This window comes from Mus pahari, chromosome 12 (assembly GCF_900095145.1).
Source record: "Mus pahari chromosome 12, PAHARI_EIJ_v1.1, whole genome shotgun sequence".
Taxonomy (NCBI): domain Eukaryota; kingdom Metazoa; phylum Chordata; class Mammalia; order Rodentia; family Muridae; genus Mus; species Mus pahari.
This window is the reverse complement of record NC_034601.1, coordinates 51,878,817-51,897,442: the sequence shown is the minus strand read 5'-3', so window position 1 is coordinate 51,897,442 and position 18,626 is coordinate 51,878,817. Positions and strand designations below refer to the sequence as shown.

The 18,626-nt window shown below is 40.6% G+C and overlaps 1 protein-coding gene across 1 annotated transcript in view; it reads right to left on the bottom strand.

Moving 5' to 3' along the window:
• The window catches only part of Dcbld2 (discoidin, CUB and LCCL domain containing 2), a 57,356-nt gene that overhangs the window by 24,284 nt on the left and 14,446 nt on the right, over positions 1–18,626 (bottom strand). Inside the window, exon 3 of the mRNA XM_021209286.2 lies at positions 11,025–11,162. Within this exon, the coding sequence (XP_021064945.1) occupies positions 11,025–11,162 (138 nt within the window). The remainder of the gene's footprint in view (positions 1–11,024; positions 11,163–18,626) is intronic.

Here is an 18,626-nt window from a genome sequence, read left to right as displayed (position 1 = left end):
ATCCATGGGCACACACTCTCCTGCATCCATGGGCACACACTCTCCTGCATCCATGGGCACATACTCTCCTGCATTCCTGGGCACACATTCTACTGCATTCCTGGGCACACACTCTCTTGCATCTATGGCACACACTCTCCTGCATCCATGGGCACACACTCTCCTGCATCCATGGCACACACTCTCCTGCATTCTTGGGCACACACTCTTCCGAAAAGCTTTTCTATTGCTGCCTCTGTCTCCTCCCAAAGCCTAACTGACTACTCACTAATATCTCAAATTTAATGTCAAAAGAGCTGCCTAGTCCTTTACATGTGAAATTCCTTTAGCCACAAACAACACTTCCATTCTACTTGATTTAACCAACGCATACATGCTCCCAGCATAATATGTGTTATAAAAAGACTAGTTTGCTGATGGATCTGTAAAGTTACAGGCATTATTGTAACATCTCATCCTTAGACAAAGGGTAGAACTGTGTTTTCCCTTTTCTGAATTACAAAAATTAGGAATTTCCGTGCTTGAGTATGCAGGGGACTTTCAATGAACATTTATCATGGAATATCTGGAAGAACTAAAGTTTCTGTTTGTTGGCTTGTTTGGCTACATCCACTCATTTACTAGACCTAAGGGTGAAAACCTGGAAGGAGACTGACTGGAAGGCAATAACAGATTGTGTTACGAGCATTCAGTGTTAGTTGATTTTGCCAACTTGACACAAACCTAGAAATATCTGGGAGGAGGGAATATCTTTAACTGAGAAAGTTGGCACACAGGCAAGTGTGAAGGGTACTGTCTGGATTAACGACCGATGAGAGAGGCCCTGCCCACTGTGGGTGGTGTGAGTGGTACTATTCCTGTGCAGATCGCCTCCGGGTCTGTAAGAAAGGATTAGCAAGTCAGCAAGCAGTGTTTCTTCATGGCCCCTTCTTCAGTCCCTGCCTTGAGTTACTACCCACACTTCCCAGGATGATGGACCTCAAGCTATGAGATTAAATGAACGCTTTCCTCCCCAACTTGGTTTTGGTCAAGGTATTCTGTCAAAGCAGTGAAACCCTCGCTGAGATGCCTTTCTACCTCACTGTCAGTACATAAATGTTGCATGAACAGTCTCAGCAGCAAGCCCAGGATAATCCATCATTTCATTTAGTTACTCTAAAAAAATATGTTCACTACTCAACTGAAGTATGTCTTATAAGACCCCGAGTGTAGTGTTAAACAGATAGGAATGCAGTGTTTTGAGAGCAACTTGTAGAGATCGATATGTATGCATCACCGTGAGCTGAATGATTAAGTTAAATCTGTGTGATCCACAGAGGTTCACTGCTACTTTGTTAATTCACAGGAAGGGTAAACCAATGGAATGGTTTGCCTATCCACCTTTGTACAGCATCAACAATAATCATTTTCGGCTTTCTTGATCTAGCAACAGAATTTCAAACCTCTAAGGTGAGAAGCTTAGCGTCTGAAATTAAAAGCCTGCCATGAACAGTACCTGTGTTCTAGCTGCCAGCTGCCTCAGTTACCTTTAGACCACATGCACAATGGTGCTTCAGCACTAAGTCCATGCAGGACTTAAGCCACACACCAAGCCATGCTAATGTGCAAATAATTATCTGGCTCTCAAATTCCACTGGGGCTGCACAGAGCTCCTGAAGAGGAAAGTAAGAATCCAAAGTGGACAACTCGGAGAGCCAAAAGACTGAAGACAGGAAGGGAAAACCATGAGTACAAACTCTGACATTTACAGCTCCGGGAAGGCAGATAAAAACCTCCAAATTAAGGGTTTAAGAAGTTATATGCCTTTCCTGAAAGCTTTTCCCAAGGAATTAGCTTTCCAGAAAACTTTTATTATGAAGTTCTCAATGAATAAGAACACAGCCGGGGAAAGGTGAATATAGTTAGAAAGAATATATTTGCCCTTAGAGGCTCTGACAGAAATGCATAGGAAGTTATTGAGATGAATTGGAATAGAGTTAAACCTTCAAATTTATAACCAAGTAAAATTTGACAACTGTATTTGGATAATACAATGGAATAGAATGCTGGTGTGTCAGTCTTTTTAATAATGCTAGGACAACATGACATCCATGTATAATGACATATTCATTCTCAACTAGTTATCTACCTCAGATACACAAATACTAACTCAAAGTGACCTAAATTTAAGAACTAATACTGCAGACCTTTCAAACAATACAGGAGTAAATCTTGACTTTGGATTAAGAATTGATTTCTTAAAAATGATGGGATCCATAGCAATTCAACTCAAATAACCTGAAGTGATAATGATAGACCTCTATGCATCAGAGGATAATATTAAGGGGAAAGCTGGTGACAGGGATTGAGTGAGAATGTCCCCATAGTCTCTGGCATTTGAACACTTGGTCCCAAAGTGGTGAAGGTGTTCAGGGAAGATAGGTGATGTAAACTCCCTGGAGGAAGCATGTCACTGTGGATGGGTTTGAGATAAAAAAGCCTTACCTACTCCCAGGTTAATCTCTGTTCCATGCTTACCTGGGGTTCAGATGTGAGCTTTGCGCTCTCTGCCCCACCACCAAGCTGTCCCCATCATTATGAACTCTAGCTCTCTGGGATCATAAGCTCAAATATATTCTTAATCTGTAAGTTATGTCTGCATTGGCGTTTTTATCACAGTAACAGAAGAACAACTAAGACAGACACTGGCACACCAAATTATTCTTGCAAACCATACAACTGTTAAGAATCTAGAAGCAATATCCAAAAGTAATAAGATATATCATTAAAAAGACAAATGCACATCTAGCCAATGGAATATAGTTTGGCTGCAAAACCAATGTAGTACTGGTTACAACCCGAAAGAACTTGGCAAATGTGTAGTCAAAGTCACCAGTCACGGTATCCCATATTATCCTTGATGAAGCGTCCAGAATGAGTGTAGCTAGAGACAAGAAGGAGTGGTAAGGAAGGGTAGAGGGAGTGCAAAGTGATGAATGGAGACTGACTAAGACTAATTGTGGGCTGTTTTTAAGATGCTGAAAAGCATGTTCTTAAACTGTGGTGAGGATGACAAGAACCTGAAAACTCTGAAAAATAAATTACATACTCTGAGCATGATGACCATCCTGTATAGGAATTTCATTTATAACAATTTTAAAGTTGTTATAAAGATTAAAACTAAAGTGGTATCATATTAATAGCCATTTTACTTTAATATATATCACATCTTCATGACTGGATAATAAGGCACAATAAAGAGCCACAGTGGGCAATGCATACAGTTACTCCCCAGCAAACATCGGCTATATAAATGACAGGTATTAGTGAAATGACCAATCAGACAAAAATATGTGCATATGAAGAGTATGCCTCCAAGTAGAAGAGAGTAGGAGAAAATAGTATTATAAAACTGATATATAGTAGAGTTGACAGTGATATATACACACTTTAGATAAACAAAAGCAGTAAGAAGTCACAGGGAGTTGAGAGAGGGAGGCACCTGGTAGGGATAAAGAGGAGGAGGGAAAAGGGAGCATAATCAGGTGTGGGAGGAGATGGGGGTGGGAGAGAAGTACAGCGGGTCAGGAAATTGAATGGAGGTGTGTAGCAAGGCCGGGTGGGGAACTGGGAGTAGCCACTAGAAAGTCCCAGATGCCAGGAAAACAAGAAGCTCCCAGCACCAGTGGGGATGGCAGTAGCTGAAATACCCAAGAAAGGGGAGAGAACCTGTAGAGACCATATCCAGTGGTTAGGCATGGCCTCCCTGGTTGAGGGATGGGACCACCCACCCATCTCAAAAATATTAATGCAGAATTGCTCCTGTCTAAAGGAAATGCAGGGACAAAGAGTGGAGCAGAGACTGAAGGGAAGAACATCCAGAGACTGACCCACCTAGGGATCCATCCCATCTGCAGACACCAAACCCAGTTGCTATTACTGATGCCAAGAAGTGCTTGCTGACAGGAGCTTGGTATGGCTGTTCCTTAAGAGGCTCTGCCAGAGCCAGACCAATACAGATGAGGATGCTCACAGCCAACCATTGGACTGAATACAGGGACCCCAAAGGTGGAGTTAGGGGAAGGACTGAAGGAGCTGAAGGAGTTTGCAACCCCATAGGAAGAACAACAGTATCAATCAACCAGAACCCCCAGAGCTCCCAGAGACTAAACACATGGAGGAACCTATGGCTCCAGGGAAGGGAGGCCCTTGGTCCTATGAAGGGGGATGCTAAGACACTGAGGCAGGAGTGGGTAGGTAGGGGAAGCTCCCCCATAGAAGCACGGGTGTGTGTGTGATAGGGGGTTTTGTGGAAGGGAAACAGGAAAGGGGGATAACATTTGAAATGTAAATAAATAAAATAACCAATTTTAAAAAGAAGAAGTCAGGAAAAGCTCAATACTTAACTTTTAAGAGGTATGTCCAGTATGAACTTTACTGCAAAGGCAACATCTGATTAAAACTTCAACTGAGTGATGATGTTTGGGGTATGTGGAGCTGAAGGTAGGTACAAAAATCAAAAGAGCCCCATGAAGGTGAACGCTCAGTACCTATGAAGCCACGGTGAAACGAAGTCAAAAGAGCAATGGGCAACTGAATCCTGTAGAGCCCTGGAGGTAAGGACACTTGGCAGAATAAGATGGGAATTTCATCTTAATAAGATCATACTACCACTATATTAAGAGCAGAGTCAAAGAGAAGGGTAGAAACAAAGGTCAGAAAGAGATCCATTATCATAATTGAGGTCAACGCTGACAGTAACTTCAACTGCAGTGGTTAAGAGTGGAGCTGCTGACATGTAATTAGATTTTCATATATCCCAAGGAATGGCAGATAACTAGGGATTTTAGAAATAATGGCAATATCTTTGGATTGAAAAACTTAAAAAAGACCAGCTCACATGTAAAGTATTTAATATTACAATAATAAATATTGATGTGGAATCTACTTGGATACCCTGAACTGCCAGAACATCAGTGCTCTACTAGATGTACAGACGGTGTATAATAATAACCACATTCTTAGCTAAGAGCTTCTGCATGGGGCTTTTTTATAGCTGCTAGTCAAATATATATGCACAAAACTGTGTGCTCACACACATGTGCACACATTATTATACAGCATGTTACTCCTCTTCAGTGCTCTGGGAAAGAACATCTACCAGGGCCCTTTACTCTGCTCTTCTGTGCGGCTCAAGGAGAAACCAGCAGGCCCAGAGGCAGCACCACACTAGCTGTCGCAATAGAAGCTAACCCAGAGGGAGTGCAATCTTAAGTCCCATGCAAAGGCCCATCGTCCTCTAACTCTGAAGGGCCAGACTCAGTTATATTTTGGTAGAGACCATCCTATTTTTCTACAGCAACTCGAAATTTAACACCATTGCACACAATATTGTAACAATCTTGATATATTTAAAAAATAAATTTAAATATAATTTTATAAAGAACTTTGTAACTGCTCTATGAATATGTATTTTTACATACTTTAAAATCTTAGGTTGACCTATATATAATACTGTATATATGATAACTTTTCTATGCCAGCAAATCATTTAACATAAAACACATTGGTTTCTCTCTTATCTCTATTTTGATTGATAGCACTAGCTCTTTCTGATACAGTGTAATTATGACTGTTTTATACTTGACTTAGCCAAAAGGCCGAGAAGCAATGACTGCTTTAATTTAGACTTTCCCTAGGTCATACTTTAGTCTGTTCTTGATTGAACTGCAGAAACTCCCAGTAGCATCAGGAACCATTATATAAAACAGTTTATACTATATTATATAAAACATACAGATGTGGTATGTAATATTTTGTACAACTATAATCATTTCTTTTTACAGGAATGAAACCTAAATGTAACAAAACATCAAGTACAGTTTGTAGGTGACAATATTTATTTACTAGAACTAAGAAAATATGAAAAAAAAAAAACCCTAAATATATACTTACAAACTCTACTCTTTCATTTCCTCTAAAATTCCCCAAAAGGCCAACTCCCCACAACCTGAGGAGATCCCTGGCACAGCAGTACTATTTTAGTAACTTTACTTAAGGGTATGTAGATGACTTTGTTTAGAAACAAGAAGATGTGGAATATAGATGATTTCTTTGATCAATACTTAAAGGCAGAGATTAAATATTAGGCTTCCCTTAGACAATGATACCTGTGGAAGCAAATATCTATAATAGGGGACCGGGCATATTTCTGTGATGAAAAGTAAGGTTTCTTATCAGTAATGTAAAAAATGGCTAAGCTGCCTAAGTAATTAATAGTATAATTAGACTGTAAGCTATATACAGTTAATGTCATCAAATGAGACCCCCTCTGCATCTAACTTTCCACATACATTCAACACCATGTTTCTTTTGTCATCTTCACAGCATCTAGGACACTAGTAACTAGTGTCACTAGTCACTAGTGACTGTTTGGCTTAACTTGGTCAAATACCTATGTGGTTCTTATACAGAATTTCTAAGTCATCAAAATCCCCAACAACACAGAAAACAGTAGACCAGGATGGTCACTAGGCGGTGCTAGCACACGCCTTTAATCCCAGCACTCTGGAGGCAGAGGCAGGCAGATCAACAAGTTTGAGGCCAGCATGGTCTACAGAATAAGTTCCTGGCTGGCCAGGGCTGCACAGAGAAATCCTATCTCCTCCCCCAAAACAAAACAAACAAGAACAAAACCCAAACAAAACAAAAACAGAGCCAGGATGGCACACTTAGGTTGTTTGTATGTTTGCTTGGCACAAACTTCATCCCACAGGTTGGAATGCCTCTTTTTGCCCACCATTTTAACAGATCAATTCTATTTTAAATTTTGTTTAAGATTCGTCCTCTCTGCAAACCTGGTGAAACTGCCAATCAATATGCTTGTCGTCTAAATTAACACTAAAATACAGTTGTTTTCTGGTATGCTATTTATATTATCCACAAACAATGTGTGTGTTCATTTTTCATTTGCCTATAGACAAGGGTACATCTGGAGACAGGAATACAAATAGAAGCTTCACTAACAGTCATTCGCTACATTCCAAGTTTTAAAATGTGTGTCAGGTACAACAATTACAAAAACTAAAACCACAGCATGGCAAATACAAACAGAAACCTGACTAAGAGCAGACCCTGAAATAAAACTGTTCTTGTGTCACCACTGTGTGGTCAAGGCAACAAACAGTGAAAAATTCATACCCTAGTGTCAAGAGCAAAAACCCTCTACCAGAAACAGAAACTAAAACGCTATTACTATATATATACACTCTGCCCTATGTATCACTTTTTACACTCTGATGTAAGACTGAAGAAATGGAAAAAAGTCACAAAATATGTAGTTAAAGGAACAATCAGAAAAGCTTTATGACATTGGTGTTGATTCTAAAAATACTTCAACGTACTACAGCCACGACCCTCCAATGGGGTGTTTTCAGACTCAGCTGTTCAGAGGTCTTAGGTACAGTGTCAGCACACCCCAGGGCAGAACACGCCTGAGAGCTCACACTAGGAAGAGAATGTGTGAGAGCTCACACTAGGAAGGGAATGCAGATCCACACTGACTGTTCTGGGTCTCAAGTGGTTTTTAAACTATTTACTACTTTCTTCCAAAAAAAAATAAAGGCATGTTTAGGCTTTCTGCTCCAAAGTTCTGGGTTAGAGAGACCCAAAATAATGTAGTATTACCTTTAACACTTCGATTCAAACCTCTCTAAAACATGTCTAGATTGTAATTTTCCAATCCTGTGTGTATACACCTACCTACACACCAGTTATGGAACATACAAACAAATACTGCCTTGAGGAATTTGAAACTTTCTCTCTCTCTCTCTCTCTCTCTCTCTCTCTCTCTCTCTCTCTCTCTTTTAAAATTTATTTATTTTATGTATATGAGTACACCAATGCTCTCTTCAGATGCACTAGAAAAGGGCATCAGATCCCATTAAGCTACCATGTGGTTACTGGGAATTGAACTCAGGACCTCTGGAAGAGCAGTCAGTGGTCTTAACCACTGAGCAATCTCTCCAGCCTGAAATTTTCAATGTATAATATAAGCTCACTGCTATGTAACAAAAGGTCTAGAACCACTGTTGAGAATACTTTTAGAAGTTGGCCAGGGTTGACGTGATTCAAAAGCAGAAATTTAGATCACACATTTATAGAATTCACTTTATTTTTCAAGTCCAATTGAATGCTGTTTTTAACTGAATTTTATGCGTATGCTTTTCCTGAATGTATGTATGTGCACCCCATGTATGCCTGGCACCCTCTCTTGTCAGATGAGAGAGTGTTAGATCACCTAGAACTGGAGTTGGTAGCAGTTATGAGCCACTGTGTGAGGACTGGGAATGAACCTGGGGTCCTATGAAAGAATGACAAGTACTCTTAACTGCTGAACCATCTCTCCAGCTCTAAATGATGTTTTTGAATTGAATTTATTTATTTAAATAGTTGCATTTATTACCAACCCTGATTTAGAGATCTGAGTTACAAAGTTATGAACTCTGGGAGGCTAGCTTTGACTCTTACTGAATCCAGCAGCAACTCAGGAGCACTTCTCTGTGGAGAACCTCCATTAGTGCTCGCTCCTATGTTCAGGATACCTCAAGGGCTCACACACATCTTTTCAGAAAGTCCAGTTGGAACGTGATATGATTCTGCCAGTCCACAGCAGGGAGGCTGTGGTGATTTGAATGGGATGTCTTGGGCATTGAGATACTTGCTCTCCAATTGGAGGTGCTGCTCAGAGAGGCTTAGAGGTGTGGCCTTGGTGGAGGACGCATGTCACTGGAGGCTGGCTTTGAGAACTATTAGGCTTTTTCTCTCGGTTTCTTGCCTGCAGCAACTTGGGGTTATGAGATAAAATAAACCATACACCACCAGGGAGTGGGGGACGTAAATTCTCAGCTTCCTGTTCCAGCTGCCCTACCTCTGCTCTGTCATCATGGACTCTTCTTGTCCTTGTCCTTCTGGAAATATAAGCCCAAACACATCCTGTCTTCTGTAAGCTGCTTTGGTAGTGGCATTTTTAGCACAGCAAAGGAAAAGTAACTCATAGAATTGTCCTAAGACTTTGAAGTGCCCCCTTTATGCACTTCTGTTTGCCTGCAGCTGACTAGGGAATATTGTTCCACAGTAGATGCAGGAGACTCTTTTTTGTCTAAAAGGGGGAAAAAAGGAGAAAAAGCCTTGTAACTACTGCTCACGAATAATTAAAAATAACAGGGAAGAGGGAAAACACCCCATGATGTTTTAAAAACAAGAAAGAAAAGTGGAAGGGGATGCTAGGGAAAGACCCCAGTATGACGTGGGCATCAACAATTCTGGGTGCCATTCAAGAGAAATTTGCCATCAGCAAAATCTCTCATTATAACTAAAAAGCAACGAATTCCAATTCTCTGAAGTGAATTCTTATAGAAAGTGAGTCTGACCATAATGTCTTCAAAAATGGACATCATTTTAGTGTTTGTATCACAAGCATGACCTTTTAATTCTTAGAAGAATATCTAACACACACACACACACACACACACACACACACACACACACACACACCCCTACCCCGATCAGGTCTCTCTACCATGTCTAAAGTACAAAACGGAAGAGAACATAACTTTGCTTGTATTCTGATACAAAATAATGAAGTCACTCTATCTTACACAAAACTGTGACTCTATACATTATATATATAATGTATATATAGTATATATACATATAAACCATAAACCATACATTAGCAATCTTTGTGGGAGTCTATGAGAAAGACTGCTCACACATTTTATCCTGTCACTCTAAATTTCAACTAGACTCCTTAGCTAGGGACAAGTAGCAATGACCCTTCTATGTATTTACGGAATTTAGTGGCAGCTCAGTTTCCTAGATGGAAACAACTGAGATCTTAACCAAAGCCAAACAGCCTCTGAGTAAAGGAGTTCCTCGAAAAAAATGCGACTGAGAGGCCACCCAAGAAGTAATGAGAAATCCAGCCAGTGTTTCCTTGACTATGTCTTTGCCAACGGACTTCAGTCAGATTAAACTATGTTTGACGAATGGGATAGGACACACAAAACTCCAAGCCTTCAGATGTCAATTGGGAAATGGCGTTTCTCAAGACTGTCACTTTGGGAAGTGTTAGTATCAAGTTCCTAAGGAGCCCATCTCTAGCTTGGAATAGAGATTTGTACGTCTTCAATGGCTGGCTCTGTGAGATTACCAAGAACATCAGAGATCTTAAGACAGCCAGCTTGATTTATGCACACCAGTTCCCAGAGCTCAACGGTCTCATCTTTAGAAGGCTCTTGAACTTTTTTCATTTAAAAAGCATGAAGTTAAAGTTAATTTTTAAATTTAAATGGCCAACTTAGAATATTTACTGTTGAACATAGGAGCAACCACCCATTTCCTAATGCAAGCGGCTGTTTCCATAGTCCTTCCACTTCTGAGCTGCCTTCTTCAGTGTCTCTAATAACGAAGATGAAACGCAAGCCACAGCAGTGAATTCACAGCAGGTTTTCTGTTAGCGACCAATACATTTTGGATTCTAGTCTATGTAATATCCTTGACTTTAACCCCTTAGCCCCTTTAGATCCTAAACGTTAACAATGAGAAAAGACCTTGTTATGTGCGGTCTCAGCACTTAGGAAGCTCTCCTTGATATGAGAGCTGAGTCTTTGTAAGCAACAATATGGCCTTTTATACAGAATTGTGAAATTGTATCTTGTAGATAATAAACCTTTAAATTGATACAGTTTACCTCAATGTTTTACAGATTTCTGTTAAAATTAAGACAGTTTGTGTTCTAATCTCACAGAAATAAAAAAAACTGGTATTTCTTCTACTAAGGAAAAGAAAGTTCAAGGACTTTTTATAAACATCCATACAGTCATGTTTCAGAATGCAGACCCAGATCTTCCTGGCATGGTGTGCATTATTAGATGCTCAGTCTTTCTGTTCTACTCCAATGTCCGATGACAAGCATTTGAATAATTTCCTTCTTGCTGTCAGAAATGGCACAATGTGGGACTATAGTATAAAGTGAAAATTACCTTCTTTATCTATAACTGAGTATGAAGCCAAAAATCCTCGCCCAGCAGCATGGGTTCCACTCATGAACAGCACTGTGACTTCACTGCCTTTGGACTCAATTGACTGATTGATTTGTAAACCCAGACCACAGTATTTGCCTAGGAATGAAAGAAAAGCATGCATTTAGTATGACTCTCATAAGGTCAATGTTTTTAATGCACATAACAATATACTACAATAAACCAGTTACTAAATTAATATAAAGAAATAAGTAAATTTAGGTTAAAAATCAAATTATTATGGAGGAAAAACTGAATGCCAAGTAATAACTATTTAACTGATTTAAAACAAAACAAAACAAAAGCCCTACAGATTTTTCACTAAACTGAGATTTAATTTCTGTAAAAGACGTATATGCTTTACAAAACCATGATGAAATAGTTTTAGAACTAGGCATTGCAGACAGGGTGGTAGCCACAAATAAGAGATCAGTCAGTAGTGTTTATACAGGGTTCCCTCAGGACCTCCTAGCTTCACCTCAGCACATTCCTCAAAATGTCCTCCAGCTGGACCTACTCAGTTTTCTTTCTGAGTATGATCAGATCAGATCTTTCTTGAGGCTTCAGTGATCAGGTGGACTCGCATGGCCTCAGCTACGAACCGAAGACTCAGTAACTTAACCTCTGCCCATAGCCTTGACCTGAAACTCAGATGCATGTATTCAATCTGTAACACACATGTAGAACAATATATACGCTTAGAGCAAATCTAAGTAAATTAAGATAGAAGGGAGAAGGAAATTATTGACACAAAATAGTCACCAATAGGGAATAAAAAGGATTTCCTTATGTGACTTGTAATGGAACTAGTAAATCTGGAACAGAGAGTCCTAAAAATTGTTTCGAACTGTAGTAACATCATCATTTGAATAAGAACAATGTGCATTTCACATGATATCATTCATCACTGGAGAAATGATATTAAAACCATGATGATATATCATTACATACCCCAAGCTGTAGTGACTAGAACAGATAATTTATTAAGTATCAGGAAGGATGTGGAGAAACCAGAACCTTCACAAATTAATGGCAGAAATAAAACAGGCAATTCTGAAACAACTAGGCAATTTATAAAACAGTTATCTATGCAGGAGGAAAGAAATACATCCACTGGGCATTCCGAAGATGAGCCAGAATATTTGCTAATTTAGACAGGGATGAGGCTGTTGATGGGATGGTGATGGGAAAGGCCAAAGGCTGTTGTTGTGGGAGGAAGCGAGCACTGGACACTCTACAGATCTGCTCCAAAGTATCATTAGCCTCCTTCCTGATGAGGGGGTAATATGTGGAAGAAAAAAAGATAGGACATGAGAATGTGTGTATTATCTTACTTTATATTAATGTAAGAAGTGTGCTACAGGCTTAAACATCAGATAGTCATTTCTCAACTCTCTAGAAGTTCCAAGTTCCGAAGAGTGTTTATCAAAATATACCAGTAAGGGAGTGAAAAGACAGCCCATAGAAAGGCGGGAATATTTGCAATGTACAAGTCCAAAAGGAACTCATAACTGGACTGACTTTATTTACAGAACTCTTACAAATGAATAAGGACACAAACAAAAGCAGGAGAGCTGGGCACTGGGACACACGTCTGCAGCTGAAGCAAGAGAATCATTTGAGGCCATGAGTTCAAGGCCAGCCTCAGCTACATAGTGAGATACTGGGAAAAAAAAGAGGTAGGGAATTAACCAATAGAAAAAGTACAGAAAAATCAACACTCTTCACAAAAGGAAGCATTCAACTGGTTAATAAATATGACCATGAACCATCGTGGAGACACAAAGCAAATTTGGAGGCAGCCTCAGCACACATCCTAGACAGTGATACCAATAAAATTAGAGAACACTGCAGTGGAGTGAGGTACAACTCAGCATTCACTGCAGTCATTGATGCCCCGAGGAATGTCTAGGAATCTAAGCATCGTCAACAAATGACCCCAAACTCTCGTAGGTATAGACACGATGCTGTGTCCAGAGTGGATGGCTAATAGTTACCCAAACCTGGTCACACCACAGGAAGAACTTCATTATTTTTAGTGTGAAGTTGGACTCACTTCTAAGTTTTCTACATAGTAAATAATGCTGACACTGCAACCAACATCATTCTAACACATGTTAAGTTCTCTAGTGCTGACTCTTTAAGAGTACCACCCAAGCCAACTCCACTCAGTATGGTATCCTCAGTACAAAAACAGCACTACCTTAATCAAACCAACAAAACATCTGAAACTTTAAAATTTTTCACTTATCCAAAGCACAGGGAAGGAATGCAGCTGGCTTTAAAGTCTTTGGTTGTAGTATAATTGCCCCCTGAAATATTCTCTCTTGGGATTGCAGCTGACTGAAGCATGCAGGAGTGCTAGCATGGCAGACCAAAGCATCCTAATACAAAGATTACAGCATGCAGAGGGATCAAAGTATCCACTTCGTATGACTGATTTACCCTGTCACACTCCTCTGAGTAGACTTTCCCCCATCCTTGTGATATTTCCACAAGAAGAGAGACTTCTCTAAGAGAGACTTAAGAGGTATGATCGGTCCTACAGATTCATATGGTGAAAAAGAAAACCAGTTCTTACAAGTCCTCCTCTGATATGCATATATGCATTCACAGACATATACACAAATAAGTGTAATTATCTTTAAAGATTATTTTCTGAAGGCCAGTTTGGTGTTACATGCCTGTACCTAGCACTCAGGATGCTGAGACAGGAAACTTATTCGAAGCTTGAGGCTAGCCTGTGCTACATTATGAGGCCCTGCCTCAAAAGATCAAACAAAAAAACAAGCTACCTTCCAGAAAACCAACAAACTTCTGGCTAAAAGTAAACTTCATGTTCTACTTAAATGCCTTGATAAAATCTTCTGAAAGGGTGTTGTTAGAAGATCCTAGCTCTTCTAAAGCTCACAGCTTTGTAAGGATAGTGTAGGATAGTGTAAGGATAGTCCCTATGCCAACCACTGCAGTCTAAAGAGCAGAGGGTTGTCACATGTAAAACCTGACCTGTTCCCAGGCAACAGGGCAACATGCATGGCATGCCAAGAAAGCTCTCTCAAAGTTTTTCTCGAAAAGTAAACTTTTATGCAAAATATCAAAACTTTAAATAATTCCTAAGAAGACTCACAAATGAACCAACCCATACCTCAAATGAGATACCTAAGCACAGAGAAGATCTGGAAGAGAAGGGAAGATTGTTTGTCTGTAACAGTGTAGAGGCAGCGCTCCCTCAGGTGAAGATCCAGACAAATAATTTTAAGTAACAGTCTCCTGCAGGCATGGCCAACCTACCGCCTACAATCCAGGAACTCACTTAGAACAGCACGAGATCTTTGCTTTTGTAAGCTCATTGCACAGCTCTTCAGTGTGAACTACAATGAGAGCTAGATATCTCACTAAGAGAGAAGTGAGTTAGAGCACGTGCAGGTGGTGATGTGAATATGCTTGGCCCGGGGAATGGCATGATTAGGAGGTGTGGCCTTGTTGGAGTAGGTGTGCTACTGTGCAAGTGGGCTTTGAGATCCTCCTCCTAGCTGCCTAAATTAGTCTTCACCTGGTTCCCTTCTGAACAAGATGTAGAACTCAGCTCCTTCTCCAGTGCCATGCCTGTCTGGATGCTGCCATGCTCCCACCTTGATACTAATGGACTGAACCTCTGAACTTGTAAGCCAGTCCCAATTAAATGTTGTTCTTTGTAAATGCTGGTGTTTCTTCACAGCAATGGAAACCCTAACTAAGACAACACAGAAAAGACTCAAATGAATCATATAATAAGTATTGGATGACAGTTAAAAATATCAGTACGAACTCAACATCTTAAATAAATACCACTAAATATAAAAACATGCATGCATACAATTGCTTATGCATGCATGCACATGCGGCTCTATGCATAGCCGCACATCAATGTATGAAGTCTGTATTCAGAGGATATGGCAGCCCACCATTCCTGAACTAAAAAAGATTCTGATTTCTAATTTTATTGTACATTAAAAGAACAAAAGATTTCTTGAAGAAATAATGAATTATAAAATCTGGGTAAGATAAGCCTAAAAATTCTGCGCCTTACATTAAGGATTAATATATATATGTATCTCTAAGTCAAGGCTCTTTTCCCCTTATTCCAGCACAGTCTGCATCAGTAGGGACAGACTGCAGACCTGGAGAGCCATTTTACACTCTATCACTAAGCACGGCACGTGTGCATCAATGTTTCTATTCATGGTAGTACTACAGGGACTTACTCCAAAACCGTCTTTACAGTTTAGCAGCTCAGAAGTCAGCTATCAACAACAAGGTTGCTAACAGACAGCACATAAAGAGAACAAGAGGGTACTGTCCAGCTGCAACGTAAACTGATACCTTGTCAGTTAAACACATCCTAATGAGTTCAGGATTTCAAACATCCTTCCTCTAGAAGCCATTCTATTTGTTTCCTCTAAGTGATTACTCCAGACTACTACTTCTTAGGGAAAATAAATTTAACACTTATAAAACCCCAAACCTAATTTTCAATACTAAAATGGATGGGGTATGTTTGAGCCTGCCTCTGTTCTGAAGGGGCAGTGAGTCAAGACTAGAGAAGATAAAGAACTCAGAACCTACATCATTGGAGTCTGGAAGCCCTTATGCATTTCTTTCTTCTATAATCCAGGGCAGAGAGGCACCGGTCAGAATGTTAAATGCTTATTTTGAGAGCATTTCACTTCCCTGCGATGTGTTGGGAAACACATCCCAACCATTAACACGGATGTATGTCAATGGGGACAGGTGCAGGTGTTCTATGACACGTGCATGAGGAGGCAATGCAGCATGGAAGCTGAGCTTCAGCAGGAGCCATCATTTACTTGGTTCCTTTGACCTTCCTGCAACTTTGTACATTGTGCAAAGGGTAGAGGAGGGGAGGAAAAAGCAGAAAGAATGGGAAATAAAAGGTGGCTATTAAACACTTTAAGCGATTAAAAGGAGACCATTAAACAATTAACACGTGCCAGCAGGGCTAAATATGATTCCGTTCCATGCCTTTAGAAGACTGAAACCTGGGCTGGCTCTTGGCTGGTGGGAAGGACTCCCACAAGGAGCTCCTGGATTTTGGCTAGGCAGAGCAATGTCAAATCCATGCTCCCAACATCTCCCGGGCCTCTGTTGTTCTTCCCTGGTCACAAGGCCATGGTTCATTGCCCAAAGACAGAATTCACTAACTTATTAAAAATGCTATCCTGGAAACTTCCAAAAATACACCCAAATATTAGAATGTTAGCTCCTACATGACCCCCTTGGCTTATCCCTTTCCTTATCCCCTTTCTTAAAGAAATACTTTAAAACCATTTTTGCTACTAAAACAAGCATTCTTTATTATCAGTGAATGACGAATGCCTCCTAAATTTCTTTAATAAGCTTAAAAATATCTTTTAAACACCATACACCTAGGACCCAGGACTTGGATAATTAAAGCCGGATTTGACCTAAAAGCTTCCTTTCTGTGATGTGGTGCCCATGGTTCCAGAAAATACTATGTAACCTGTCAAGGGATGAGAGCAAATAGATTGCCCTCCCTGTTGCAACACCTATGAACCATGACAATTTTGCAAGCACGGCAAGAAGTGCGTAAAGATGGAGCAGATAGCACCTGCGTGCCTTGGAGTCTAACTGAACTTATAGCCCACAGCACAGGAGGGAAACCATCCTGGTACTGGAAACCCGATCAGCTTCCCAGGGCTAGTGAGTGCAAGGAGCTTAGAAGAGAACGTACTGCTGCCACTCAGCAAGACAAGCACAGTTCCTGACTACATTCTAAATCTCATCCTTACACCCAGAGGTCACGTGTGCCTTCCAACCCTTTCCAAAGAAGCCTCTCTTTACAGAAAATGGAAACCATCCCAGAAAAGCACAACTGGTCACAATGCAGTCATGGGGAGTCCAGTCCCAATGGATATCACAGCTCCTGTACTTATGGTTCAGGTTGCATTGTGGAAGAGGGGCAGAAAGATTCTAACAGCTGGAAGACCGGAAGTACACAGTAAAACAGCCTCTCCTAGAAATGGCCGCATAAGCAGGACCAGAACCATGGTAACAGCCTTGGATATTCTAATGTAGAAGGGGAGAAAATTTTTAGGGGTTCCACCCCAGATAGAAACTAACAGGCTACTAGTGGCTGCTGGGAGAAGAAAAATGAGTATCTCTCAGGGAGTCCCCTTATTGGGTGTCCAATGCAGAGTGATCAACTCTGAAGTCATATACATACATACAAAAATCCCCCAGACTCAGCAGGTTATATTTACATGTACTTATGTGTACGCGTGTGTACACTCACACACACACACACACACACACACACACACGCACACACACACACACATGCTTAAAGAAAAAGAGGCTATCAACTTGAGAGTGGGATGCATGGGAAGGGCTGGAAGAAATGTGAGGGGGGAGTGATGGAAATCTATTCAATCAAGACCTTATTAAAAACAAATAAAAAATTGAAAAAGCAAGCAAAATAATATTGAAAAATGTCTTTAAAATTAGTCATCCTCAATCCTCAATCCTCAATCCAAGTAACCAGGACCCAGTAATAGCTTTCGGTCCCTTTTCCTCCCTGTTCTGTCTCCTTCCACTACAATATGTGGACGAAATGAGACCGTTTGTTTTGACAGAACTTCTCCTATTTTAGTTTTAACTTAGTCCTTATGGGCATATATACTTTATTTCCATCTTCTCTGTTTTCGTTTTCACTGCTGTCTCAGTTACACTCACGGAGTCCTCCTGAAAGCCCTCAAAAGCACTGTCCACACACCTCCCACCAGTGCTACAGGACCACGGTGGCCACACAAGTTCTGACCATCTCACCCAACATCGTACGGTGACGGTATGGAGGAGCTACTCAAGCTACCAGGATAACGAAGAATTTCTGGTAACTCAGAGGTTCTCAGTCAGTAGCAGGAAATGGGCTAGGATGAAAGACTCAGTTAGGGATGGAGGAGTGAGGGGATGGCCACAGCTGGATAGTCAAAGAGCAAGACACCACGTTCCTACTGTAATCCTGAAAAATGTTACGTGTTGATACCAATATCTGCTTCCAAATAAGCTCAGAGAAGTCGAGTGGTCTTTACTTTATGTCAGTTCACTAAAACCTTTACAGGTCTCAGCCTTTCGTAACAGAATGGTAGTGATCTCTAAGCCAAAGCCCCTAAATCTTGGAGGCAAAGTAGATTTCCCTGGAAACCTTTTATAACTCTGAGGCTTCTGTCTCACACAACCCAGTTCAATCTGCTGGATTTGGATGGAAAGCAGGTCTAAAGTATGTTTGTAAGTCTCCCAGGTGACTGTTACACAGCTCTAACTGAGAACCACTGCTCTTACACTAGGAATACAGTCACCATTCTGTTCTCTGCACCTACTATGCAATCACACACTGTTCCAGGCTACACACACACACATACACACACACACACACACACAAAGAGAGAGAGAGAGAGAGAGAGAGAGAGAGAGAGAGAGAGAGAGAGCATATAACTGAGAAAACAGTGGTCAGGTGCTCCCAACAGATCACAGCAGGCTAATGGC